The sequence below is a fragment of the Pogona vitticeps genome, chromosome 3, assembly GCF_051106095.1.
Source record: "Pogona vitticeps strain Pit_001003342236 chromosome 3, PviZW2.1, whole genome shotgun sequence".
NCBI classification, from domain to species: domain Eukaryota; kingdom Metazoa; phylum Chordata; class Lepidosauria; order Squamata; family Agamidae; genus Pogona; species Pogona vitticeps.
In genome coordinates, this window is record NC_135785.1 from 50857743 (window position 1) to 50884611 (window position 26869).

Consider the following 26869-nt stretch of genomic DNA (forward strand, 5'->3'; position numbering starts at 1 on the left):
TTACCTCACATATGTCTTTCAAGTGTTTGATGTAGTCTCTCTCTGTGCTGAGGATTTCATTGATAACATTGGTTCTCATTTGATCCTTAGTTGTGTGTGCCACCCCATAACGGTGGGCAGCATTTCTTGAGTCTTCCTCCCTACCATCTTCCAACTTCAGAGGATAATCTTCCATTGGTTCATCCTGATTTACTCGGAGCTATACACAGAAAAAACAGATAAGAAAGCATGTAATTGTTTCATAAATCTGGTTTATATCCACTGTTCACATAAGGAGAAGTTGGGGTTCCATCTGCCCACATACCACAGCTGCTGCTGCATACTGCCAGAAAATATTTCAAATGAATCCAATATGACAGTACAGTGAACGGATCAGAGATAGGAAGAGCTATTTATTAATCTGAACAATGTTGTCCAAAATTTATTTTTTCCAGTCGCTCACTAGAAGCACAGGAAGCATCCATCCCCTCAAAATGCCTCTCCAGCACCCAAGAGTTTGCTTTTATGTATCAATGTGTATGGATCCTTACCCGTACAAAGCTGGCAGGAAACCAGCCCTCGCTGTCCATTATCCTGCCCCACCACCACTCTTTATTAGTAGCATCCATTACTTCAATGACATCACCAGCTTTGAAGCCCAGCTCCTGGTCATCCATGGTGACATGATCCCAGAGAGCTTCTGCATAGACCACACCACCATCACTGATGAGCTGAAACAAAGAAAGCAAACATGTTTTTTGCAGGAGATCCAGTCCAACTGACCATGACCAGCTTTTGTCATTCAAGAGACAGAGAGATTAATGTCTGAGTGATTACAAAGTGCAAGTGGAAGTCTGAGGCTTTGGGGGACAACTTGAAGCTTGTATTTAAGATTTAAGTAAACAGAAGGACAAGTAAGAGCACAGAAAAAGTAACAATCACACTGGTTTCATTTCTCCATTCATAGTACATTATGATCTGACTGAAGACTCAATGCTACATGGGCAGATGTCTTTGTTGCTGTTTGATCTAACTGAGATTGGACAGCAATTTGGAGACTATTGCCGTTTACTTGAAGTCCCATACATTTGAAAACTATTAGTACATGGTGATGTATAATTCAAATATATCTTACCTGGCCAACCTCATAAACCTGTACTGGTTTTGTGCCACAGAAAGAAGTTCACACACACAATAAATGCATGGCTTTACATAAGCAAGAACGAACCCCCATGTAACAATTTACTAACTTTTGAACATAAACATTTTTTTACTAAGCACAAGGTTGAGACTAGCAATTAATCAGTGCAGTCAATGGTGCCATTTGTTCTGCTTTGTTCTCATGGTTCACTTAGCAAGAGGAAGAGGAATGTACTACAGACAGATTACTTTGATTTCAGTGAACTATTTATACACATTTGAGAAGCCCCATCAGGTATAAATGAAGAACTGTATCTGTATGTTTATCAAAAGCAACAGATGCAGATACTTCTGAGGCTGCAGTGGGATTTTGTTTGCTCAAAATGGAGGATCAAACTTCTCTGTTTTCCTGTTTGCAGCAAGTCCAGAGTCTAAAACCACTGTATCATTTGGTGAGCCCATAACTCTCATACACATAGAAAGCTTGGCGATTTGTGAGGAATTCCTGCTTCAGGAATGTCAGAGTGCCTTGAGCCACCATATAGTAACTGGGCAAATACGGGCAAGACTACATCATGGCAGCAACTCTGTTCCATTACCTCATGAAAATAAAACAAACTGTCCCATTTGTTTTATTTTTAATTATGTCCTGGGAAAATGGATGCATTACAGAAACTATTATCCCACCCTTTCTTCAGGAAGCTCAGATTGGTGTGCATGGTTCCCCCTTACCTTAGCAATAATCTTGTGAGGAAGGTGAGCCTCAGAGTGTAACTTAGTGAGCTTTATGGTTGAATAGGGATTTTAATACATGGCTCTCTCATATAAGACCAACACTCTAGTTCTGGAATAAGCAACCTGTTGACTATCAGATATTCTGAAGTCTGACCCAATAAGCCAACCAGCAGGGCCAATGCTCAGGGATGATGACAACTGAAGTGAAAGAGATCTGGAAGGCAACAGTTTGCCCATTGCTGCTCCAGTTACTTTTGCTACATGGACTCTTGCCAATGCACCATAGGGAAGTGTGGTAGTATAGTCCAGTGGTTCTTAACCTTGGGTTACTCAGGTGTTTGTGAACTGCAACTCCCAGAAATCCCAGCCAGCACAGCTGGTGGTGAAGGCTTCTGGGAGTTGCAGTCCAAAAACACCTGAGTAACCCAAGGTTAAGAACCACTGGTATACGTAGTCTTTTCCTTAATCTTGGTTTCTACATGCAAGGATTTGTTTATATACTGGATCTGAAGTGATAGATGAGCATTGAGTCATGTGAATCCCTGCCTGAAGTAGTAAAATGCAGAACTAAGTCTGCTACTTCTATGTGAACCATATTTAATATACTCCTCTGGTTTGATTCTGGCAAGATTGGCCTGGTCTGAACTGGAGTGGAACCACCAGAGAATACCAAGGACTCAAAACACAGCTATGAAAGAATCTGTCCTGAATGCTGGAGAACCAGTCAGAAGGAACAATTCTGGGCTAGAAGGACCAACAGTAGATATCTGTTTGCTAGGAAAACTCAGCAAGCACCAGCTTCCTAACTCTCTAACTAGAAACTAAAAATACTAGAATCTGTAGAACAGAACCATAGTCCTTTCCCTGTCCTTCTGCCAGTTGTCAATATTCCCTGTAATGTATGTCATGAAGGGAAGGACACTCTTCTGCTTAGTTATATCTGGCTTCCAGGATTGCACCTGCAGTCCCAATGCGACTGGCGACACATACAGATTAAGCTAAATACTGACTACACCACAAGTGCTTCTAGAGTTGATTAGCATTTTTACCAATCAGCAGCTGTTTTGAGCTGTTTGCAAAAAACCCTTGCTGCAACTTGTTTGCTTGTCCTTTAACAATGCAGCTGAAACTATCACATTTTTGCTAAGCATATTGTGTTTACGGTTTGATGTCAGAAAGTATATGTATAAAAAAATATATACAGTAGGTATTGTTGTCACAGATTGTCTGAGCTGGAGCAGGACAAATGAGGCCAAGAGGGAGGCAAAAATAGCCTCCATCAAACCAGGTTAACATAATTACATTGAAAAGAACCAATTTATCCTTATTCATAGTAATGCACCTCACCAGGTTATACATCCCTTTGCACATTCTCATTATAACCATTGAGTTCCCATTTGTCTAAAATGGTTCACCTCCACATAACTGCCTTGTATATTCACAATGCTGAGTGAAAGCTCTGGGTGACAATAATAAAAAAGAGAGAGAGTACACTTAGTGGGTTCACTTTTCCTTTGCAGCTTATGAATCGTTGATTAAGGCTGCTTGAGAAAACATTCATCCAGTTAAACCTATTATGTCTTTGCTGCTATTTAAATATCTCCATAGTAACTCAACAGCAATAAAACTGGGCATACTTTATTGCAAAGAGATGAGAAATTAGTCCCATTTCTACCAGGTGCATACGGCCCTAAGCATAAAACTGTTCTTGGCAAGAATATACAGTTTGTTATAAAGCTTCCTCAGCACATATATCTGGAAGAAGAGGCAGTGCTATGCATAAGACAAAGTTACCACCGCATCAATACATTAGTTATAATTCTATGCTCTCCAATGGGAAGTGTCATCTGGCTTCCCATTGGGCTTCTTATTTGGACTCTGTTCATATAGAAGCAATGTATTCCATCCATCAGCATCCTTCTAAGATAAGAAGACAGCCTTTGGATCAACCTTGGAAGCATCCTAAGGCATAAATTAGGTGCCACTGCTGTTACTTCTCCATGCTTCTGTGACAGAAGATTCAAGTTTAGCAATAACTGAAAAGTAAACCACTCCTCAACATTGGGAATTCTTGCTTCCTCCTTTCCTGTACAGTTGCTGACTTTTGTTTTTAGTAAATCTGGCTTCATTTCACACATTTTAAGCTCTGGCTACAGTGGACTCTCTGTAGGGATTCACTTAGCACTTTAAGCCCAAATTTAAAGGTTGAAATATCGATTTGCCACATCTGCATGTAGGATGGAGTGTGCCAATATCTAAATCAGCATAGCATCACCAAAGCAGATGGCATGCAAAGCACTGCAACAAGGTTATGGCATCCTGGCAGGCAAGCAGGCCAGCTCAAAGGTTTACGTGAATGAGTTGACTGAAAAATGACACTCGGAAATGGAATTTCACACAAAAGAAAAATAGAACATTGATCTATCACTGGATCTCATTACAGTGCTATTCAGTACATTCATACAGCTCACAAGAAGAAGAAATAAACTTTAGAACTTAAACTAGAATTCTTAATATGTGAAGTCCCATTTATAGAGAGAAAGCAAAAGGATAAGTTTCTGTTTGCTAAAGGAAATGGTGAAAGAAAACCTATTTTCCAAGCATCGTTGAGAAATGAAAATAAAACACTCTGGCGCCATATGTCAGAACCCAATGTCTTCTGATTGGAAGTGCCATGTGTATCCCAAGGAAGGGGACCTTCGGTGGGATAAACAGCTGTAGAGGATCACCAATGAAATCTAAAAGCTGGCAGACATCAAGAGGTATGTTTTCACATTGGTTCATTCTAATTTAAAGATAGGTATAACGGCTTAGCAGCCCCGAAATTAAAAGACGCCTGCTTCTTGGGAGGAAAGCGATGACAAACCTAGACAGCATCTTAAAAGCAGAGACATCACCTTGCCAACAAAGGTCTGAATAGTCAAAGCTATGGTTTTTCCTGATGTATGGAAGTGAGAGCTGGACCATAAAGAAAGCTGACCACCGAAGAATTGATGCCTTTGAATTGTGGTGCTGGAGGAGGCTCTTGAGAGTCCCCTGGACTGCAAGAAGAACAAACCTATCAATTCTAAAGGAAATCAAACCTGAGTGCTCACTGGAAGGTAAGATCCTGAAGCTGAGGGTCCAACACTTTGGCCATTTCATGAGAAGAGAAGACTCCTTGGAAAAGACCTTGATGTTGGGAAAGTGTGAAGGAAAGAGGAGAAGGAGACGACAGAAGATGAGAAGGTTGGACAGTGTCATCGAAGCAACCAACATGAATTTGACACAACTCCGGGAGGCAGTGGAAGATAGGAGGGCCTGGCATGCTCTGGTCCATGGGGTCACAAAGTGTCGTACATGACTAAATGACTAAACGACAATAACGGCTTATAAATTCCATGAGCATTTATTGTTAGGTTATGCTCTAGTGCAAGACTGTACTGCAGCAGTTTTCTCTGTGTCCTCTTCTGAGCCCTCAACTTACATTTAGATTCTCTACAGCTCACTGTGTATTTTTTTTACTTAACCAAGTTAGGAATAAGATTTAGGATTTAAAGATTAATGCATTGTAAATCAACAGGGAAATAGGAAGGGAAATTAAATGTATTATATATAGACAGCTATATTAAAAGATAGATGAGCTTCTGGAAACATTAGGCCTTTCCTCCAGAGACACTGCCCCAAAGGAAGGACATGGCAGAGGCAGAGGCGTACATACAGGAGCCCTGCAAGCCAAAAGAGACTGATCCATTGTCTTGCTGGGCTGAGCAGAAGTCTGGGGAGGTTTGGCCAAGATGGCAGTGGGGCTGCTGTCTTGTCCACCAACTAGCGTACTCAGTGAGAGAGTGTTCTCTCATGCAATGAACATTGTCAGTTCACACCACTCATGCCAGAAATTGGGATCTGTAGAAAAAGGTCAAATGACCATTGCTTGGCTTTCCTAAAGTTCCCATTAAGTAAAAGAGAAGTGCACTCTCTCCTCACAGTAGTACTAAGTTGGCTGCCTTGTCCTTCTGCCTTTTTCATTTTTCCATCTCCTATGCCAAGATTGTTCTCACTCACTCAACTGTGCCGTGCCTCATGCTGTTGGCACAGTTCCCACTCAATACAGATTATCTGCTGCTCCAAATGCCTGCCGTAGCTGCCCAGGGTATTTGCCCATTCCCTACTGCAACCTCTATTCTGCTTCTCCAATACCGCAGACATTTCCTACTGGCGTCCCCACTGTTCAGGGTTTAATCAATATGCCCATTGCAGTCATGCCCTAATACCTAGGCCATGATGGCTCCTGATATGCAATCAGAGGACTCAAGGAAATCCTTTACAAATATTTCCCATTTGTGCTTTTTAACTACATAGTTTTCATATTGACAGTAATGGAGTTCTATATATCCAGAAATTCCAAATCCAAATGGCTGTAATTCTGAATTCTGAATCTGACTTCTGATTCTAGTGCACATCCCTACTTAACACTGTATCACAAATCATGCAAATTACATAAAATGAAAACAGCTGTGCTTTTTGTTTGTTTGTTTGTTTGTTTGTTTTTGGAATTGACTTTTACAGATGAGAAGCACCCGAATGTATATTTGCATCTATATAGCTAGTTTGTCCGCTGTTGCTATATCTGTGTTTTGCAGAATGGGTTATTGAGGGCCAGCATATAGAGCAAGTTAAAACATTTAAATACTTGGGAATTGTCTTCTCACGTACCCTCTTCTGGTCTCACGATAGACAAGCATCAGTGCAGGTGGCTAATAATACAAGCAAAGTTCTTAGACGATACCACTATGTCCAGAGTGGGCAGTTCATCCCTGCTGCTCTACAGATAGTTAAGTACAAAATTCTTGCGCAGCTCCTGTATGGTATTGCGATTTGGATAAACGGTTTCAATCCCTCAGTTGAAAGTGTTCTATCAAATTCACTGTGACTCCTATTCTTTATGCCAAGATGCATCTCTTCAGCTGCTTTGCGTTTAGAGGCTGGCCTCCAATCGGTGGAATGTCAGGCTTGGCTGTATGCATTCTAATTCTGGTTGAAGGTGGTATATACTCCCACAGCTGGTGGGTATTTACACTATCTACAAAAAGATGTATTTACCAGCTTATGGTATAAGGGATTTACAGACAAATTACATATTTTAGGCTTCTCTATGGACCTCTTTCTGAGTCAGCCTTATGACAATACCAAGTCAATGCTTGTACAATGTATTAAAGACATAGATCTCCAGTATTATCTAGCATATGCAAACAGGACCTGTTCCCCAATGTAGTTTGGTTTAAATTTTAACTTTCCCACATTAGCAAATTATTTATATCAAATCACAGTACCAAGGTATCGTTTTGTCTTCTCAAGGACTAGGTTTAATTGCTTTACCTCAGCCTTGTTGAAAGGGCGCTTTAATAATATTCCCTATGGAAAAAGGATATGCCCCTGTAAGGGAGAGACAGTTGAGTCTTTGGCACACATCCTTCTAGAATGCAGCTTATATAGGTTCGAACGTATCTGTTACCTCTACCCAAGAATGTGTAAATGTACTAATATATCTCCCACAGACTACCTGAAGTTTCTGCTGTCAGGAGAGAACCAATTACAGTAATAACATAGTCGGTGGCTAAGTTTTTATTCTCAGCTTTAAGAATTCGTAAAATGTTATATTAAGACAACCATCTGATTACCTATTCTGTATACCTTGTATTATGTTTTCATCTTTTAATTTTCGGGTCTATGACCATATAATAAAACTTAACCTAGCTTTGCTTTTCAAACAAAAAGGATATTAGTAAAGACGGGCACAAACCACCAGTTCGGCAGTTTATGCCAATTTGTTTTTTGGCCGAACAAGTTTCCAGGACTTCTCAGCCCTGCCTTCTCGCGTGCTGCCTCTCAGTGGGCATCCACCAAAGGAGGAGGGGCTGAGAAGCATCAAACTTTTGTTCGGCTGAAAAGCAAATCTCATCTCTAGAGACTAGTTTTGCATAGATTATACACTTGGACAAATGTTTGTTTTAAAGATGTTTGCTCTCAGATGGAGGTAAAAAAAATCTTGGAGGGGACTGAGATGTCTCATCAAGACAAGATACACAAAACTGAAGAATTAATCAATTCTTGACATCCCTCATCCAAGAATTCTGCCCAGATCCATAAGATCAGTGTAATTAACAGCCACCAATAAAAAAGAAGAAAATCCAAGTCCCTGCCCTCCTCTGGAATGTCTACTGGAAAAGTAGTATCCATGTCCAAACACATCTGAATGATTTTTTTTTCTTTCAAATGTCCTGTAAATTTTTTTTTTGTGATGGCCAAACAAAGACGTTTTTATGAGCACCAGCTTGTGGCAGGCAAGATGAAGGAGCTGAGAATTTTCCTCTACAATATTCTTTAAATCTGATTGTCAATGGATATTTTATGCAATCATTAATTAATTGCATTTTGCCCAAATTAAAGGTATTAATTAATATCTTTACGAAAACAAAAATCCTTATTATGTGCACAGGGCATCTCCTGTCACAGAGAGCAATGGCTCATGGGTACCTTGGAGCACCAGGTATGCCTCAGAGGGTCTCTAGAGAGGCATGAATGTTTTCAAAATAATTCCATAATGTTCTATGTTCTGTTATTGTTTATAGACTACTATTCAAATTTAATACTCCCAATTATGACATGTATGAAGATAGATCATAGTGTTTTAATTGATCTGCTTACAAAAGAAGCAGATTTTCTTCCCAAAATGTTTTAAAGGACTTGGATGGTTAAGCACTTAAACCCTAAGACACAGAGAACTTAAACTGAGCTAAAGCCTTAAATCAGCTTAAACTGTTTAAGTCCGTCTAAAAGCCATAAAGTGCTCTAAGCAGCTTCCTGCAACCTTTAGCTCTAAAGTGGCCTCAGTAGCTTAATGTGATTCTCCTCCTACAAGTCCCAGCCTTGCCAACTCCTGCCTTTCTGTTCAGATTTTGGAAATAAAAATTGAAAATCACTACGTCTGCTTAGAACAATATCGAACCTTGTCGGGGAGGGCTGATTATCCCCCAAAATCTTACAAAAAGGAAATGGGGCCCTAGTTTCATCCATTGGCCCTGGAAGTCTGTTGCCTCCTCTCTTCCTTACTCCAGCAAAACTCCATCAAAAATGGCATCTGTTTCCAACACAACTATTTAAAAAAAAACTGGAGAATAAAACTGTTCAGGGAAAATTCCTTGTTTCCTTTCTATTTTCAACTTCAAGAATGAAGTCATACTTCTGAGCTATGGTGAGCCTTAGAGATAGTTTCGAAAAATACAGTGCTGTAGTGGTAAATATTGAGGTGCAGGCACTCAGCCTGAAAGGTCCTGTAACCACCTAACCAAAACACAGAGAAATCTCTACTGTTCTCCCCAATACTTTGCATTACAAGAGCAACAGCCAACATCAAGATACTGTAGTATTAGGAACATCCATCCTGGCCCCAAATAACATGGATGGAGGTAATGGTACACATGAAATCATTTCCCCTGCTAATGAAATATAAACCTATGGTGTCCAATTTTTAAAAATTACTGGGGATCCCTCAAAACATGGCACAAGTGCTTACTAATCCATCTATCTAGAGGTCTGAGGGTTTTGTTTTGTTTTCTGACTTTCATTTTTAAAAAATTAATTTTGGAGCCCGGACTTCCCTAGCAACCAGTTGGCCAGTGGGCACAGGGGCAGAGGCTGTGACCTGGCTCCTCTTGTTGGCTTCTCTGTTGTCGCCATTACCTCTCTGGGCCACCAGGGAGACTGAGGCAACGGGGTTGGTTGTTGTTGTTTAGTCATTTAGTTGTGTCCGACTCTTTGTGACCCCATGGACCAGAGCACGCCAGGCCCTCCTGTCTTTCACTGCCTCCTGGAGTTGGGTCAACTTCATGTTGGTAGCTTCTATGACACTGTCCAACCATCTCATCCTCTGACGTCCCCTTCTCCTCTTGCCTTCACATTTTCCCAACATCAGGGTCTTTTCCAGGGAGTCTTCTCTTCTCATGAGATGACCAAAATATTGGAGTCTCAGCTTCAAGAGCCTCAGCTGGTAGGCCAGGCAATATGGGGACAGACGTGAGCCCAAACTGCCATGAACCAGTTCATTTTCCAGGTAGTTTGTGGTTAGCTACGAACCATCACGAACCACAAATTTCTGGATTGTGCCCATCTCTACTGGAGAGAGGAGGTTTTTGCTTACAGTGGGAGCAGAACAGGCATTGTTTGAGGGAAACATCCCTGACCATTGCACAGTAATCCAATCCTTTTGTCCGGACAAAAGCTGATCCCACAACTATAAATACTCAGCTATCCAACAAACTGCACCAGAGCACAGACAGAGTTCTGACTCCTGTCCTCTGAAGATGCTGGTCACAGAGACTGGCGAAACATTAGGAAAACAAACCTTAAGAACACGGCCAAACAGCCCAGAAAACCCACAACAACCAAACTAAATATAACTTTGCCACATAGATTTTGTTGTGTAGAAATGCTTTAAATAAATCAGTGGCAGGGACAGATGAAGCCTTTGGCACATGAGGAGGGAGGTTTTAACCTTTTGCTTTTACCGTAGCCCCAACTGAAGTGAGGGAGTTTAGCTGCACCTACTATTTACAAAAAAAGGGGGGGTAGAGTCAGGGCTTGGAAAAATTACTCATTTGGACTGCAAAACCCAGAAAACATAGCTGTGGGAAGTCTTGAACACAAACTTTGCCAAATTCCGGTTAGAGCTTTCCTTCCCTATAGCTGTCTTCTGAGTCTGGCTCACCCATCTATTTATTTTAAAAGTCTTGTGCAGAAGCCCAGATTGCAGGACAAATGTCACATCTAGTTTAGCCTTTGTCAGCAAGCAAGGACCTCATGTTGAAGTAATGTGTTCTTCCATGGTTTGAAAAGGGGTGGGGTTTTTTTTGTTTTGTTTTGTTTCGTGTAGTGCAATTTCAAGACAGAACTTGAAAGGAGGGGATGGCTCCCCATCACTCTATCAAGCCCAGTGGTTTAATTTCACATGCTTTTCAAACTGTATGTGTGCAGGAAACACTGAGAATTTGGAAGGTTTGGAACATATTTAAGATCCAAGGGTAGAAAAAGCAGTCAAAAACACTTGAAAGATCACAGTACATATTCCATTGTTTGTGATTTATTTAAGGTTTAATATGCTCTTAAGTATGGCACCAATGTGCATGTTTCCCATTCTGTACATTATCTCAGCCATGTCACAAAAGCTTTTGCTCAAAATAACAGCAAACTCAAAGAATTGCTGATAGCATCGTTGGGTTCATTTCAAAAACAACCTTCCCAAGGATCTAGCTTAGTGCCTTGGGCTGGGGAACAAATCACGAAAGCAGCAGATAATGATCAGAAAACCCTTTTATAGTGTTTAGCCTAGGAGCAGAAGTTAACATCAGCAAATGGCTGCTTTAGTTTTCTTTTATACATTGCAAGAATAGATTTGAGGATAGTCTAAGCAAAGGACTCCTGGAGCTAGTTTAATTACAAGACAGCTGGAGTACACAGCCTATTTTAGTTTTTCTTAGCACATCAGTCACACAGATATACAGTGAGACATCCAAATGTCCTCTGATCCTTAGCTGCACACATAAAGACTTGCACAGACATTTTTTGGAATGGGCACAGTGAATATCATAAGGGATGTGAACTGTGTTCTAACAGCCACCTTTTCATTGATCCTCTGTCCACAAGCATGCACACAGACAGCTTGTACAAACAATGCACAAGTGAGAAGTCAGGAGGAGCAAACTTTATGCACCTTTTCTCCACAGTGGGGTCTTGACTTAAGAACGGCTCGAGTTAAGAACATTTTGACTTAAGAACCACTCTCATAGGAAAATATTGACTTGACTTACATACTTAGATTTGAGTTAAGAACTAAAAAAAACCACGTGGGAGGCAGGGAAAGTGCAAAATTTGAACTTTCAGTTAACTGTTGGCCAGTGAAAAGGGTGCCTGTCTGCTTCCTCACTCCTCCCAGCGTTTAGAGAGTGGATTGGGAGACAGTCTTCGGACTGCCTGGTACTGCCTGGACTGTATTTTCCCTGCCTTCCCTGAACCTTTCTTGACCTAAGAAAAAAAGAAACAAAATATCCCCCTCTAGTGGTCGAAGGCAGAATAGCAGCTTCCCATTAGTTTCTATGGACGGAAAAGAGCAGATACGGATCAAATGGTTTTCAATGCATTCCTATGGGAAATGCAGATTTGACCTGAGAACTTTTTGACTTGAGAACCGCCTTCCAATACGGATTAAGTTCTCAAGTCAAGACCCCACTGTATCAATTCAACTTAACTGAAAGGCCTGGCAGAATCAGACAACTCCCTTTTTTATTTTTATTTTGTTGTCTGCAGGAAAGTACACAGATATAGTTGGGAGGGGATTTGTTGTTGGTGGGCTGAATGACTGCATATCCATGTTCAATGTTAAATATTAAAATCACCAGCTGCAGTCATTCCTCAATATACGCAATCAGGCAACAGATGTTCATGCACTAGTTTCCTCAGTGCAAAAGCCCTCTATGTGGGGCTGTCCTTGAGGGTGACCCAGATGCTGTACCACATACAATATGCAGCAGCCAGACTGCTGGCAGGAACACCATTTTGGAATTCATAGGACTCTGGTTCTGAAAGCATTGCACTGGCTGCCAATTCACTTCTAGCCTGAGTTCAAAGTCTTGACAATGACTTTTAAAATCATAAACAGCTTGGGACCTCAACATCTGAGGGAGCATCTCTCCCCCAATACACCCGCCCAGCCATTGAAAGCCACTGGAGGGAAGCCTCCTTCATGTCCTGTCATTGAGAATGGTATATTATGTGGAGATGTAGGAAAAGATTCCTCAGCTACAGCTCCATGGTTGTGGAGTGTCCTGACCTCAAAAACCCAAGTGAACCTAATACTGCCTCAGTTTTTGGCACCAACTTAAAACCTGGTTGTTCAATTCAGCATTTGGCAATAATAGCAATTATGGCTTGGTCTTCAATTCTCCAGTTTGTTTTAATCTTGCCTGAGTTATAAAATTGTTCTAGAGTGTTTCAAAATCTGTTGATATAGGGTATGTCAGAAAGAAAGAAGATTCTGTCACTGTAAGACTTATTTAATCATCCACATTGCAATCACGTTCACCACCAAACATGCAGGTGCACAACCATCCTGAAGATGTTTGCCTATGATGTAATGAGCATTATGTATCCACCTCCCACCAGATTTTGCATTTATAACAATGAATGTTGTAGAAGGTAAGCCTGCATGTATACATCTGTTTGTGTGTAGGTCTCCATAAATCTTTAATTCACTGTGTTCAGTGTTCCAGATCATGTGAATCTATGTGTACATAACTCTTCACAGTTCTACAGTTCTCTTCACAGTTCCACTATGCATGTAAAGGCTGCAGATGGTGCTATATAGTGTTTAGAGTGCTGGAGGCACATACAACATTGCACTACTTATTGGTGAATGTGATGAGAAAAACACTCAAGGCTCTGTCTGGTCATCAAGTGGAGTGATAGATCAAAGGGGCTATTAGGCTGCAAATCTGGCTTCATCTCAGGCAGAGTTTAGAAAAGTTACTTTTTTGGAGCATAGCTCTCAGAATCTTGAAAGCTTGCACTCTTAAGAAGTTCTTCATAATATGTAATTGAAATCTTCCTTGCAACTTGAATCCATTATTTTTGATCCTATCCTTAAACTGCATGATGTAGACAACTTGAGTGTAATGTCTTGCACACTTCTACAAGTGTAACTTTATGTTACGCCAGCTTCAACAGGGTTTTAGCCTATGATTAAAAATTTAGAATCCACAACTAGCATGGCCACAGCACATGCAGTCGGGGAGGATTCTGGCAGTTGTAGTCTTACAAAATAACTTTTCCAAGCTCTATCATTAGTCCTCCTCCTCCTGTCCACCTACTGCACGCTGCTGCTGAACATTCAGGTAATAATATGTTCTGCCTATGAGCAGAGCACAGACAAGAGTTCTGACTCCTGTCCTCTGAAGGTGCCAGCCACAGAGACTGGCGAAACATTAGGAAGAAAAACCTTAAGAACACAGCCAAATAGCCCGGAAAACCCACAACCACCATTGGATTCTGGCCGTGAAAGCCTTTGAGCCTGAAAAACCCACAACAACCTTCAAGAATACATTGTTCTACATAAATTTATGTAATCCTTGCTAAAGCCACTATGTGTTTAGAAGCTGCATTATGTGGGACTGTTTTAGGGAACAGGTCTCTGTTTTGGCAGAAAGTGTGAGAAGCTTCCCTGCTGTTTCTTCTGAGGTAAGAATTAAATGTAATTAGTAGTAATACTAGTATTGTGTACTCAGAGACAAAACCAACTTCCCTTTTTGGTTCCAGCCTTTCCCCCCCTTCACTGCTTCCTGGAATCCTGGAGTTTTTTAAATTTCCTTCTCATCTGCAGTGATGCTGAACCCTAAGAGCACTTTGAATGAGTCACAGTCTCTAAGTAGAGGCAAATTAATTCTTTGAGAAGAGACATCGCAGTTTAAAGGTGATCTCCCCCCCTCCCCCCTGTGTGTCAGTTTAAAGGTGATCTCCCTCCCTCCCTCCCTCCCCCCCGTGTGTGTGTGTGTGTGTGTGTGTGTGTGTGTGTGTGTGTGTGTGTGTGTGTGTGTGTGTGTGTGTGTGTGTGTGTGTGTGTGTGTGTGTGTGTGTGTGTGTGTGTTTTCTGTGGCATTAAGTTGGAACTGACTTACAGCAACCCAAATAGGACTTTTGAGGTGAGATATTTAAGGAGTGGTTTTACCAGTTCCACTCCCCCAGTAGGTTTCCATGGCTAGTGGGCATTTGAACCCTGTTCTTCAGAGTCCTAGTCTGCACTCTATAGTCTACATCAGTGGTTCTTAACCTTTTTGAAAGAAACGCCCCCTTGAGCCATTGAGGAAGTTATCATCGCCCCCTTCCCCGCGGTGATGATATCTTATTTATTTATTTATTTATTTATTTATTTTATTTTATTTTATTTTATTTTATTTTATTTTATTTTATTTTATTTTATTTTATTTTTTTAAGATACTTAAATCCAATGACCCCTGAAAACACAATTAAATTCCAAGAAAATGAAATGCCCCCCAAAAAGTAACATTTAATGATTTAGTTGCAAGTGAATTTTAAGACGCAAAAAGAAATATAAAAAGGGCATTAAAACAAATGCAGGAACTAAAAATTTCAAGACAAAAAGTCTGAAACTAAATTAAAATTGGAGGAAAACATATATTCATGCACACTGTAAAAAGGCTGCAGCCATCTTCAGAGGTTTGGCTTGCTCCAGCGTCCCCCTACCGCCCCCCTTCTGCTCCAGCGCCCCCACGCCACCCCTTTTCGTTCTACCGCCCCCCTGAAAAATGAAATCGCCCCCTGGGGGGCATTATCGCCCACGTTAAGAACCACTGGTCTACATCACACTAGGAATCTAAAGGTGCAGAATGCTGCTTATATCCCCAGATCCAGCTGGCGTAGGAACACAAGCAGTAGTTATAGATATGGCTACTCCTTGATCTCAAGGCAGGATATGTAGCTCAGTTCTTCCTCGCACAATAATCCTGTGAAGTAAGGTATCCTCATAGCAGTCCTGTGATGACTTCATATCATGGAAAGATGCCTGGTGACATTTAGCTTTAAGGAGCAGGACTGGACTGTGAGTGATTAATTTTTTGAAAATTAAGAAAATGCCACAGCTGTTTTATAATAGTAATAAGGAGGAGAAAGATGTGTGCCTTTCTTTCTTTTATTTTTTCATAGCTTGTAGAATAATGCCTCAGAGGTTCACATTATAATCAAGAAGAATCAAATCTTCACCTTTTCCCCAGACTACATCAGTATAAAGAGGTGAGGCTGAATGTCCAGATGTGTCCTCACGCCCAAAGCCTCTTCTCGTATGTAAAAAACAAAACAAAACAAAAAACTGCTCAGTGTTGACGAGAAGTATTCCCCTTAGTTTACTGTTGTGTGTACAGGGGAGTTTGATTCACTGGGCATCAATATTAGGGACCCCTTCCTGAAGTCTGTGGTGGTACAGTCTACAAAAGCTTGATTCTGTTGTGTGTGGGTGGAGGCAGGGCAGGAAAAAGCCCAGAGAAAATTTGCCTCTGAATCCCAACAGCATTCCTGGGTCAAAGATTCTGCATGCACTGTTACTGCTGCTGTGCAAGGGACCAGAAGCCCTTGCCTGGTAAGCAGGGGGGAGAAGAGGATAGAAATGCCTTGGAGGGACCGCATCATACTGCTGCCCCAACTCTTAGGACTCTTCAAAAGTGGAAGTTCCACCTAGCAGTGGCAGCTGTCATCCTTGATCTCACATACCCTCCAGGGTCTTCCCCACCAGCTGCTGCTGCTTTAAACTTGCAAATAGTGTTAACATTGGTTTTTAAAGTTAGTAAGATCCATCTGTTCCCTTGATGACCAGGTGTTAGAATAGACCAAAGGAAAAGGACACATGCCAAGAAAATCTACCACCTAAATTAGTTATGGCTCTGAAGGAATGGAGAGCTTAGAAGGTGAAAATCGTACTATACACCAGGGTGGGCAAGCTATGGAGGACTGGAGGCGTTTTTTTTCCAGCTGCAGGCCATATTTGTTCCTCTAAAGAAAACTGGAAGTGACTTCTAATGGTAATATTTTTATTTGAAAAAATCTGCTAAATTAAAGTTGGTGGCACGCCTTGTTTTAGCAAGGAATTGCACTATTAGAAGTTTGTTTCTCTGTTGTTGTTTTTTAATTGGTAGAATTATTTCTTTCTCTCAGGCCTTCAAAAGCCAGCCAGAGATGGGGAGCAATTCAAAAGACAGGCCTCTAAAGTTAAAAATAGGTCGGGACTGCAATATTTGAGAAGTTTCTGTCTTTACTTACTTACTTACTTACTTACTTACTTACTTACTTACTTACTTACTTACTTACTTACTTACTTACTTACTTACTTACTTACTTACTTACTTACTTACTTACTTACTTACTTACTTACTTACTTACTTACTTACTTACTTCTTCACCTCCTGAGATCATGTTCTGTGTCCACTTCCCCTCCTGCCACCACTGTGCATTGAAGTAAAGAGGCCAGGCAAAGTTAACAAGGTCTCATGGTGGTTAACGTTTTGGACTCTGACTTGACAGCCTGAGTCCTAATCGCTACCAAGCCATGAAATTCTCCTGGATGTCTTTGGGCCAGGCACTCTCTTTCAGGGAAAAGGAAAAACAGTATTATAGGAGCTTGTTTGTGGAAAAACAGAATATAAATATCATTAATAAATAACAATAATCAAATAAAAGATTGGAAAGACTGGTCAAAAGAAGCCTTTAACAAGCAGATAAGAATTCTCCTTCCCAGTAGACATCTGAGGATGTATTTTTAAAAGTTCCTTGTCTGCTACTTCTCTTGTTATTATATAATTGTAAATTGTTTTATAATTTTAATCTCTTATTTATATGTAGTTCATTGTTTTAGATCAGTCTCCCTACATGCTGTACCTCCAGTTTTGGGCTACAGCTTCCATCATCCCAGTCAGCACTTCATTTAGCACAGTGGCTGAGAAAAATGGGATTTACAACCCAACATATCTCGGGAGACCAACTGAGAAATGCAGATGTTGGTGCTGCTACTGTTCTTGTTTATCAATTTAGGTAAAATTGTGTGGTGTTGTTTTTCTTGGGAAATGCACAATTCACATTTTTGAAATATATTAGTGAAATGGAAATAAATTAATATGGAAAACAAGTTCTTGGTAAAACTAATAATAAAAAATTGAATGAATTCTGCTTTTAAGAAAGATGGTGGGAAAAACATTTTATTGGAAAAGGGAGGTGTTTGTTTGGACTATTTTAATACCAATTTAATTCAAGTAGCAAACAACATCTTATACAAACATACAAACATATATTAAGAACCTCATTAGGGAGCCATTCCAGTCAGTTCTGACTTTGGATTGCAAAGCAAGTAACTTCCCATCTTCTGAACAGCACACTGAATAATATCATTATATTTAATACTCTTGCCACAGAATTACTAAGTCCGATTCCAAGCTGCCCCTTTATGTTAAGCTTGCTTTATTTATCTACTTATTTCTAAGCCATCTTGTAGGCCAAAGACTTCTCACGGTGGCCTGTACAAAACAACCATATAATACAATTTCTGTAGAAGTAGCCATTTAAAACATCAGAATAAACCAATTCAACCAGCAACACATTATTATAATGAATGACAATTTGAAACAGTTATGGACCAGGAGCAGTTTAAACTCTTCAAGAGAAAGCAATCCTAAATAAGATTATTTTTAAAAGGAAAAAAATTAATACAGGTGAATTCCACAAACATGGGATTACCACCAAGAAGCCTGGGTCTTTGGTATCAGCCAACCCCATTGTTCTTACCAAATAGGAACCTAGAAACAAGGCCTTGGTGACTTCATAGTCTGGAAAGGTATGGATGAAGGAGATCTTTTAAATAACCTAATATATAAAATTGCTTTAAAGGTAAACATCAGCACTCTCAACTCAGCCCAGAAATGTACCAGCAACCAGTGGAACTGGTATAATAATGATATCATACGCTTGTACTTCCTCGTCCCCAGCAGCATATGAGGAGACACATTTTGCACTGGTTGATGTTTTCAAACTATTTTGAAAAGCAAACCCATACAGGAAAGCAGTCTGTACTTGATCACTACATGAATCACCAGCTAGGTTGCAGGCATGTGCCAAAAAAAAAAGCCTCTTCTAGATACCAGTGGCTACCTGCATCATCACAGGTGGCACAATGTTTAGGAAAAAGCTGAAAGAATGAACTTGTCCTATCCAAGACAGTTTGGAAATCTCCATCCAGATCAGATAGTTTCACAACTTATCACTCCATTTCTACTAGTTTGTTGGGAGATGTGCACATATGTGCACAGGCCCACATACACTTAGTTTGACAAGGCCAAGAAGAACGGTCAAGAATAGGGTAATTGTAGAGCATTAATTCTAAACCAAACAATCTAAACCAATCAGGTACAGAGATTCATTCCATGATCTAAATTGTGAGTTGGCAACATGTGGCCGCCCTCCATATTACTGGACTGTAACTCCCTTCTCTAGCCAGCATAGCCAGTAGTAAAGAATGGTGACAGATAAGGATAACTTCTGGATGGCTACAAGTTGCCTCCCTCTGATTTAAAGATACATCATGCAGCATAGTATGTCTCCATACATACAATGTCTGGGTGTAAGGATGCCTGGGAAAGCCACTGCTTTAAATATCATGGGAACGGGTGGGCAAGGAGCTATGGAAAAATGTAAAAAGCAGAGAGTTCACTTCTTGACAATGGTCTGGATACATATCTGGTAATGCCTGGAATACAGCCACTGAGATCAATGAGACTTAACTTACTTTTCCCACTGACTCCAATAGATTTGCTGCAAGTGTGACGTACCTGATATCCGTAGTGGTGGTTTTAGTAGAGGTAGCCTGTGCTAGCCTATCAGGCAAAAACAAACAAAAAAGGAATAAAAGAAGACAAAAATGTTGTGGCACCTTAAAGTTCCTTTTACATCTGTGGAAGTGGACTTGTCCACAAAAGCTCACATTAAAGTTAGTCTTCTTTATTTTTTATTTGTATGTTGTTTTTGCCTGATATGCCTGATATAAATACTATTGTAGTCTGTCATATCTCTGTTAACCCACTGCTTACCTTTTGCATGCAGGTTTTCTGGCACTAATAATTTACTTAGGCTTGACAGATGTGCTATGACTATAGTTTGTGTTTACTGTGAGAGACAGCACTTATAACAGGTTTTTAACACATAAGAAACCGAAACAAAAGACAGATAAAAAAACTTGCTGAGCACCAATATTAGAAACCCCTTGATATATTGTGAATTAATGCTTTAAGAATCTTATTGAGAAAACAGCCTCAATGTCAATTTTCTTAAGATTTTTTCAGGATAAACTATAGAGAGAGTTTGACATTTGTCATTTGATCTCTCCCCACATTCCCCAGCCTCTTCAGATTTTGGCTTTCACTGTGAGAAGCTCAGAGCTTTAAAATGTTATTTTTTGGACTGCAACTCCCAGAATCCCCAGACCATATGGCCTCTGAGAGTTGTAGTTAAAAAAAAGTGAAATTTCGAAGCTCTGGAGCTGCTTGTCAGATACAGTATAGGCTTATTTTCAATTTATAGCTGAGTGTTGAGATGTTAACTTTTAAAACTGCAACTCCAAGATCACCCCTTCCCTGCCAGGACTAGTTACTAGCCACACTGGTTAAGGGTTTCTGGGAGAGGATAGTTCAAAATAGTTATTTTTCTGAGTGACTTTCGTAAATCCTCCAGCCTATGTACAGAGAACTATTTGTGTATGCAGAGGCTGCTGCGCACTTACCACAAGAGAGAGACTGCATGGTTTAAAAAATAATCCCCAGTTTTTAACCAAATAGCCCTCAGTGTTTTGTATCTAGTTACTTCAACATGGCATTTCTTTGTTTCTGACTTTATGAACACTCCTGGATCATACAATACATAGCATTTACTTACATTTTAAATATGTGCTCAAGACAACAAACAAAAAGAATGGAGGCTACCCCAAGGGAGGCTGCAGCTAATAAATGCAGACTGAGGCCTTTAAGCTTTTGGAGGCAATGTCTACCCTTCATATTCATTTTGTTGATTTTTATCATGAAAGCAAAGTTTCTCCCCCCCCCAAGCATTTTTCCAAAAGTATTCAGAGTGCATAGGGGGGGAAAAGCTTTCAACCTTGAAAAAAATTATTTAGTTGGGTTTATTTTTCCCAACATTACATTATATTTTGAAAACAATACTCTCCTAGAGCTTGTGTTTTTGTTTACAGTATTTGCCTTAACCACCAAATGTGGTGCCTCATTCACATTAACAAAAGCTATCCAGATCACTCTTCTGAAGACTAATTAATTATCAGGCCTGCACCAACCACTTCAAGTAATCCTAGCTTCTTTCCCATATGTACCAAAGCACAAAGTACGTTTTTAATGGGGTTTGTGTGTTTCAGAGGCAGGAGGCTGCCACAGCATGTGTGTTACAATTCAGACCCAGATAATCGATTAGGACAGAACACGTCACACAAGACATGATGCATACACCTAACAAAATGGTTCTCAGGACTGGATTCTGTTCCATTAGGCGACAGCATGACACTCCACAATGGAAATGACATGTCCATTTGCAAATTTTGGAACACAGGAGAAGAATGCACCCAAAGCTCTCTTGTAGCACCTACAGTTCCAAGAAAGGACTTGTTACATTTCCAGCAGGTTGAAGAATTTATTCAAAGTCTTGAATAGTAAGCACCATAGTACTCTGTGTGCATTTCATTTGGGAACATGACTTCTTTGAATTTCAGTGTTTCTTGAAGAATCAACTGCCTTTGATACTACCAACTTGAGTGCTTTCTCCTATCCTAGCTCTACACTATTGTCTGAACTTCCAGATGGAGCAAGGCTGTTAACAAAAGACATAACAGCAAACAGATGACAGGTTCGGCTTGATTTCACAAAGCTTATTTCAGCCCCAAACATCAGGGGCACAGTCCTTGCATTAGAATCAGAACAGGAAAAAAGCACTTTGTTGTCCAAAGATTCCCACCAACCATTTTCACCCATGACTCTCAATAAAGAACTCCAAAGTCATTAGGACAAATGAGATAAACACTGGTGAAGACATACGTTCCACTGTGCAGTCACCAAATGTACACATAGATTTCTTATGTACTCTAATGATCAGCCATTAATCAATGATGGCTAATTGGGCATTACTCACATCCCAGTGGACATATTTTCAGAGATCCAATGGTCTCAATTATACAGCAATACTGAGTCTAATGGGTTGAGATTTTCTCACAGCAACTGGAGACACACGGCCTTTTCCTTGGATAGAAGTTCATCAAATGAGTGCTATTTAACAAGCCAATAGAGTGCACAGATACAGTCTGCTGAATGCTTCAAAGTCCACTCAGCTAAGAGGCTGAGCATGCCTGTGTGCAGCATCATGGTGATGAAAACGAGAGGTGGCTGGTGGGCACCTACTCAGTTAACCAAGCTGGCTGCAGTACTTCTTTCCTTTCAATGATGTTACGGTGCTCTGGACGGCAAGACACAGGCAACAGGAACAGAGAGAGAGAGAGAGAGAGAGAGAGAGAGATACAGTGCGCTGAATAATAATCACAGGAGACACGCTCAGACAGACGGCGATGACAGAAGACAAGGAAAACCAGATTCAGACAATGACGAGCTGACCTGCTGATATGTAGCCAGTCCCGGAAGAACCTATCCACACTTTGCCACTATCAATACCACCATGCAACAACAGTCCTGTTCCTTAATAAAATGCCAGGAGAAACATGAGCACAACATTGATGATGATAAGAAAGAGCAGAATGACAAAAACCACCACACGTTGGGTCTCCGGGTTCATGTTGCACCGGAGGAATGTGTGGAGCGCGCTCCATTTGTGCCTGCTCTGGTTAGACCCCTTCGCCATACCTGGAAACGGCCTCAGAGCCAGCCTGAGGAAAAACAGCGTCTTAGCCGACTTAATAACAGCAGCAGCGCTGTTTCTGGAAGACAGCGTGGGGGAAGCCAGGGAAGGAGGGGGCTATAAACAATAGAGGTATTCTGCGGCTGTCAGGAGGCAAACCCTGATGATTTCAGCACAGCCATTATTATCATGATGATTATCATCATCATCAGCTTCCAAGCACAAGGCACGCACACGCAAGTACATCCTCTTCCCGTTCCAGGCAATCCTCCTTATCTTTGTTTTATCTCAGCAAAGCACCAGCTTTTCCACTTCATCTTCAGCAAAGTAATTGCCTCCATAGCATCAGCTAAGCGAAGCTCCTATAACAGGAAGACTGCGTGTGCTGGAGCCTACAGATTTCAGCTGCGATATTGGCTTTCCAAAGAGCTAGTCACCTATTTGCTAAGCACGGTAGCTAGGATACATGCAAGCCCTAGCAACTGACTGGGGGTGGAGTAACGAGGAAAACGTGGGCCTATCTCACAGAGGGTTAAAAGCCTCCTTGCAGTGTCAGAAATGGATGTGGAAATTAAAATAACAGGATCTTTTTACAGCTCCAAAAACCGTCAAAATTCAGAAGATTAACGGAGGTGCTTCTCTTACACATTGTATAATGACAACAGCAGGAGTCAGAACAGGAAAGATTAAAGCAAAGAAGAGCAAAAACAAAGCAAAAATAAAAGAAAAAGTATTGTGGCATCTTAAAGACTAACAGATTTATTGCACTGTGATATTTTGTACATTAAAATCACTGTCAGGCATATGGAGAATAATAGTTAGGCCACAGGTTTACCTATATAAAGAGTACAATTCAATTCTTCAAAAAAAAAAAAAAAACACCCTTCCATTTTATGAATGTGGGGTATTGTGCTTCATGTATCCACAATTCAAAATGCCAGGTAACGGTCTGATATTGCTGAACAATGTTGTGCCTGTGGTGCCATCAGTGAAAAGAATGCCAAACTTTATATAACAAAGAACAGCCTGAATGTTGGCAATACCAATGGCAGCAGTCAAATTGGTCTACACTCCCTCTACAGGATGCCCTTTTGTGTTCACTAACATTCACAAAACAAAGGAAAATCTCAGAAACTTACTCTTTTTTTTATCAGTTAACCACTTCTTACTCAAACACAAGGCAGTTGTCATGGCTATTTTTCAAAAGTATGAATGGGATTTGTTTGCTTTTTGATTCTTCAAAGAAAACCTCTTTGACTTTATTTCTGTGAAGTTTAATTGCTCTAAGCTATCCAATCATCTCCCTTCCTGGCCCATGTAAAGTTCTTGCTAGCAACCCTGTTCTGCTGCTTCTCACTTTTGAAAAGGCTTTTTTGAGGACAAATATTTCAGCCCCTATAGCTATGATTCTTTCCAAATTAAAAAGTGGATGGAGCCAACTATTGTCTTTCAAGATAAACAAGACTGGTCTTATCAATTTATATGATCTATTTTAAATCTGGTCATATTTAGGGTTGCCTGTTGCTGAAAGGAGGAAGTAAAAAAAATTCCTTTTGAAGAACGTTGCCCAGTTTTCAACAAATCTGGCACAGAGCAAGAGCAGACTATCTGCTACAATTACGACAGACTTGGTGCTGATCTGAAGCCCATTTTAAAAATTAAAAATTTTTGTTTGGACAGCTGCCATTTTTAGAATTGACTTATTGAATGATAATTTGCTGTCCCAACACAAAATCATTGCTGTGATCTCATGTGCTGATAATACTTTCTTGAATGCCTCCAAGTAAATTGTGACTTATAGCAACCCTTTTCAGATTTTTCTAGGTAGAAAGTATTCAAAAGTGGTTTATCATTCACTTCCTCTCAGGGAGGGTGTGTGTGTGGTGGTGGTGTCCTGGGGCCATGCAGCTTGCCCAAGGCCACATAGGCCTCTTTCGGGTGCACAGTGAGGAACTGAACCCCTAACCTCTGGCTCCACAGCCAGATACCTCACTCAATGAGCTATCCAATCAGCTGCAGCAATAATAGAGGGGTAGAAAGTAAGATGGGAAAATGAAAATAATTACATAATTAATTAACTTTCAAAGTGACAATGGTATCATTAACAGTGATAATGAACATTCAAACATAGACATCCTGCAATAGATAGAGTAATCGTCTTTCCATTGATGTCATTACTGACTACTGTCTTTGAAGTGTAGATACAGCTGTTTTCAGGAACTTGTGCTGACATTAGAGTTAGAAAAATAACTTTTTTTGCTACATACAGAAGACTGAAAATATGTATAGCAATGCAATATTTGTGACAGACTAATAAGCCTCTTTAAAACTGAAAAATGGCTAACTTAATACTAAAGCCGAAAAAAGAGAAAACTCCATCAGCCTAGTCCATGAAGATGGTGAAAAGGCCCTTAACCAAATCAGTTTCAGTTAATTATTCTAAAGCAAATCATCATCCACTATGTAAAATATGCATAAACATTGGTGTTCATTCTCTAAAACTCAGAAAAAGGAAACTCCTATAATAAGAAACAAGCATCGCTGTCATTCCAAGTCAGCAGAATATAGACACTTTAGTCTTCATATTATGTAGACAAGGTACTGGTCATGATTTTACCAGGTACAACTCCTTAGAAAAATGTAAGTGGCTACGAACCAATCTCTTAATCACGAACCCATATGGTCTGAATAGGGGGAAAAAACCTTTTTGGCCATACTGCCTAGGAGTTGTTATTCAGAAGAGTAACTTTTCCAAGCTTTGCAACTACAGTCATCTTGCATCTGACCCATATTAAGAAGCAGTACAAAATCAACGTTTGAACATTATTAAAATGGACATAAGACCTATTAATCACATAACTCCACAAACCAGATGAAATGAAAAAAGAAAAACATAGCACACTGAATGTATACAGTAATTTGAATCTGATACCAATGCTTTTCCAAATGTTTGTCCTTGAGAGGTCCCATCCATTCTTCCACAATTTATCTTGTGTTCCCGGACAGATCTTTTGTCTCCCTTGCAAACTTAATTTTGCTTATAAATCTTTGTGAATCCTTTTCTAAGTTATCCATATTTGCAACTTTACATAAGGGGGAGGTGATTTAAGAGGCACACAGCAGACACCAGCATTCTGTTTGGACTATCTTGAGGAAAAGAGGATGTGGGTTTTAAATTTCATTTTTAAGATTACATATGAAGCAAATGCAAATACTCAGACCAGCCTTAAGAGTACAGGGGCATGGTCTGACTATGCAAGAATTAAACAGACAAACAAATTACTGTATTTGTTTTTCGAACCCAGCACAAAAATGACAGGTGATTAATATGCTATCTCCCTCACACATATACTAAGGCGCACACACTTCCTACTAGCAATTAGACTGCTGCTCCCAATGTGTAAGAAAGGGTGCATGTTGTGTAAATAAAATAAATTCATACAGCATGAGTTCATTCAACTTTCCCAGTTCTACCTAAAAAGACAGGCCAAGGCATCAAAAAAGACAATGTATCTAAGGGCAGAGTCACACAACCATTTTGAGATGCAAACAGTACATGCCCAATAAATGAGTGAATACCAAAAAAGATTTGCACTTGGGTTGTATTTTCTAACATACAACTAGTACCGTTTCCCCAAAAATAAGAACCTTAAAATAAGCCCTGGTATGATTTTTCAGAATTCTCATAATATAATATGGCGCTGTGGGCTAAACCACAGAAGCCTCTGCTGTCATAAGATCGAATCCATGCGACAGAGTTAGCTCCCATCGCTTTGTCCCAGCTCCTGCCAACCTAGCAGTTCGAAAGCATGCAAATGCGAGTAGATAAATAGCTACAACCTTGGTGGGAAGGTAAAATGGCATTCCCTAGTCACACTGTCCACGTGGCAATGGAAACTGTCTTCGGACAAGCGCTGGCTCTACAGCTTGAAAACGGGATGAGCATCTGTCCGCCCCCTAGAGTCGGACACGACTGGACTAAAAATGTCAAGGGAAACCCTTACCTTTACCTTTATGATTTTTCAGAATTCTCATAATATAAGCCCTACCCCAAAAATAAGCCCCAATTAAGTGAAACCCCGCCCTCCACCATTGTGCAGCAACCAGAAGAAGATGGAATGACTGTTTTTGAATAAATAGTTGAATAGTTGTACATGAAAAAAATAAAAGATCCCCTAAAAATAAGACATAATGAGTTTTTGGAGAAAAATTAATAAAAGACCCTATCTTATGTTTGGGAAAACACAGTTTATCAAAGAAATTATAAATATTATAAAATACTGTAGTAGTCAATTAACCAAACAGATAATTTTAAAAAACCTCCCTTTTCTAGTACAGAACCCACTTCAGCCTAATAGTTTGCCCACAATTAGAAAGCATACTTGCCTTACCCATGCTAACCTTTTGGGACCACAATGGGACCAGAATGGAAACACAGAGCTTGGAATTTATGGTTAATCAGTAAAGTAAAATTTAAAATGTAACATAAGAAGTAGGAACAAAACTGCTTTACAGATGTAATAAGGCAACA

The 26869-nt window shown here is 40.2% G+C and overlaps 1 protein-coding gene and 1 long non-coding RNA gene across 6 annotated transcripts in view; both read right to left on the reverse strand.

The window, feature by feature from the left end:
- ARHGEF4 (Rho guanine nucleotide exchange factor 4) overlaps positions 1-26869 on the reverse strand; it is a 207299-nt gene that overhangs the window by 19965 nt on the left and 160465 nt on the right. For 4 of the 5 annotated variants that reach the window (XM_078389381.1, XM_020803073.3, XM_078389379.1 and 1 more), the window contains 2 exons: positions 531-710; positions 5-199 (listed from right to left, as the gene is read on the reverse strand). In XM_078389381.1, the coding sequence (XP_078245507.1) occupies positions 5-199; positions 531-710 (375 nt within the window). Of the gene's footprint in view, positions 1-4; positions 200-530; positions 711-16842; positions 17034-26869 lie in introns of those variants that run through there. The other variant, XM_078389382.1, reaches the window with a different exon arrangement.
- On the reverse strand, positions 18123-22716 carry LOC144587879 (uncharacterized). Its single transcript, XR_013543069.1, has 2 exons — positions 22344-22716; positions 18123-21942 (listed from the first exon to the last, which is right to left on the reverse strand). It is a non-coding gene; the product is annotated as an uncharacterized LOC144587879 (long non-coding RNA).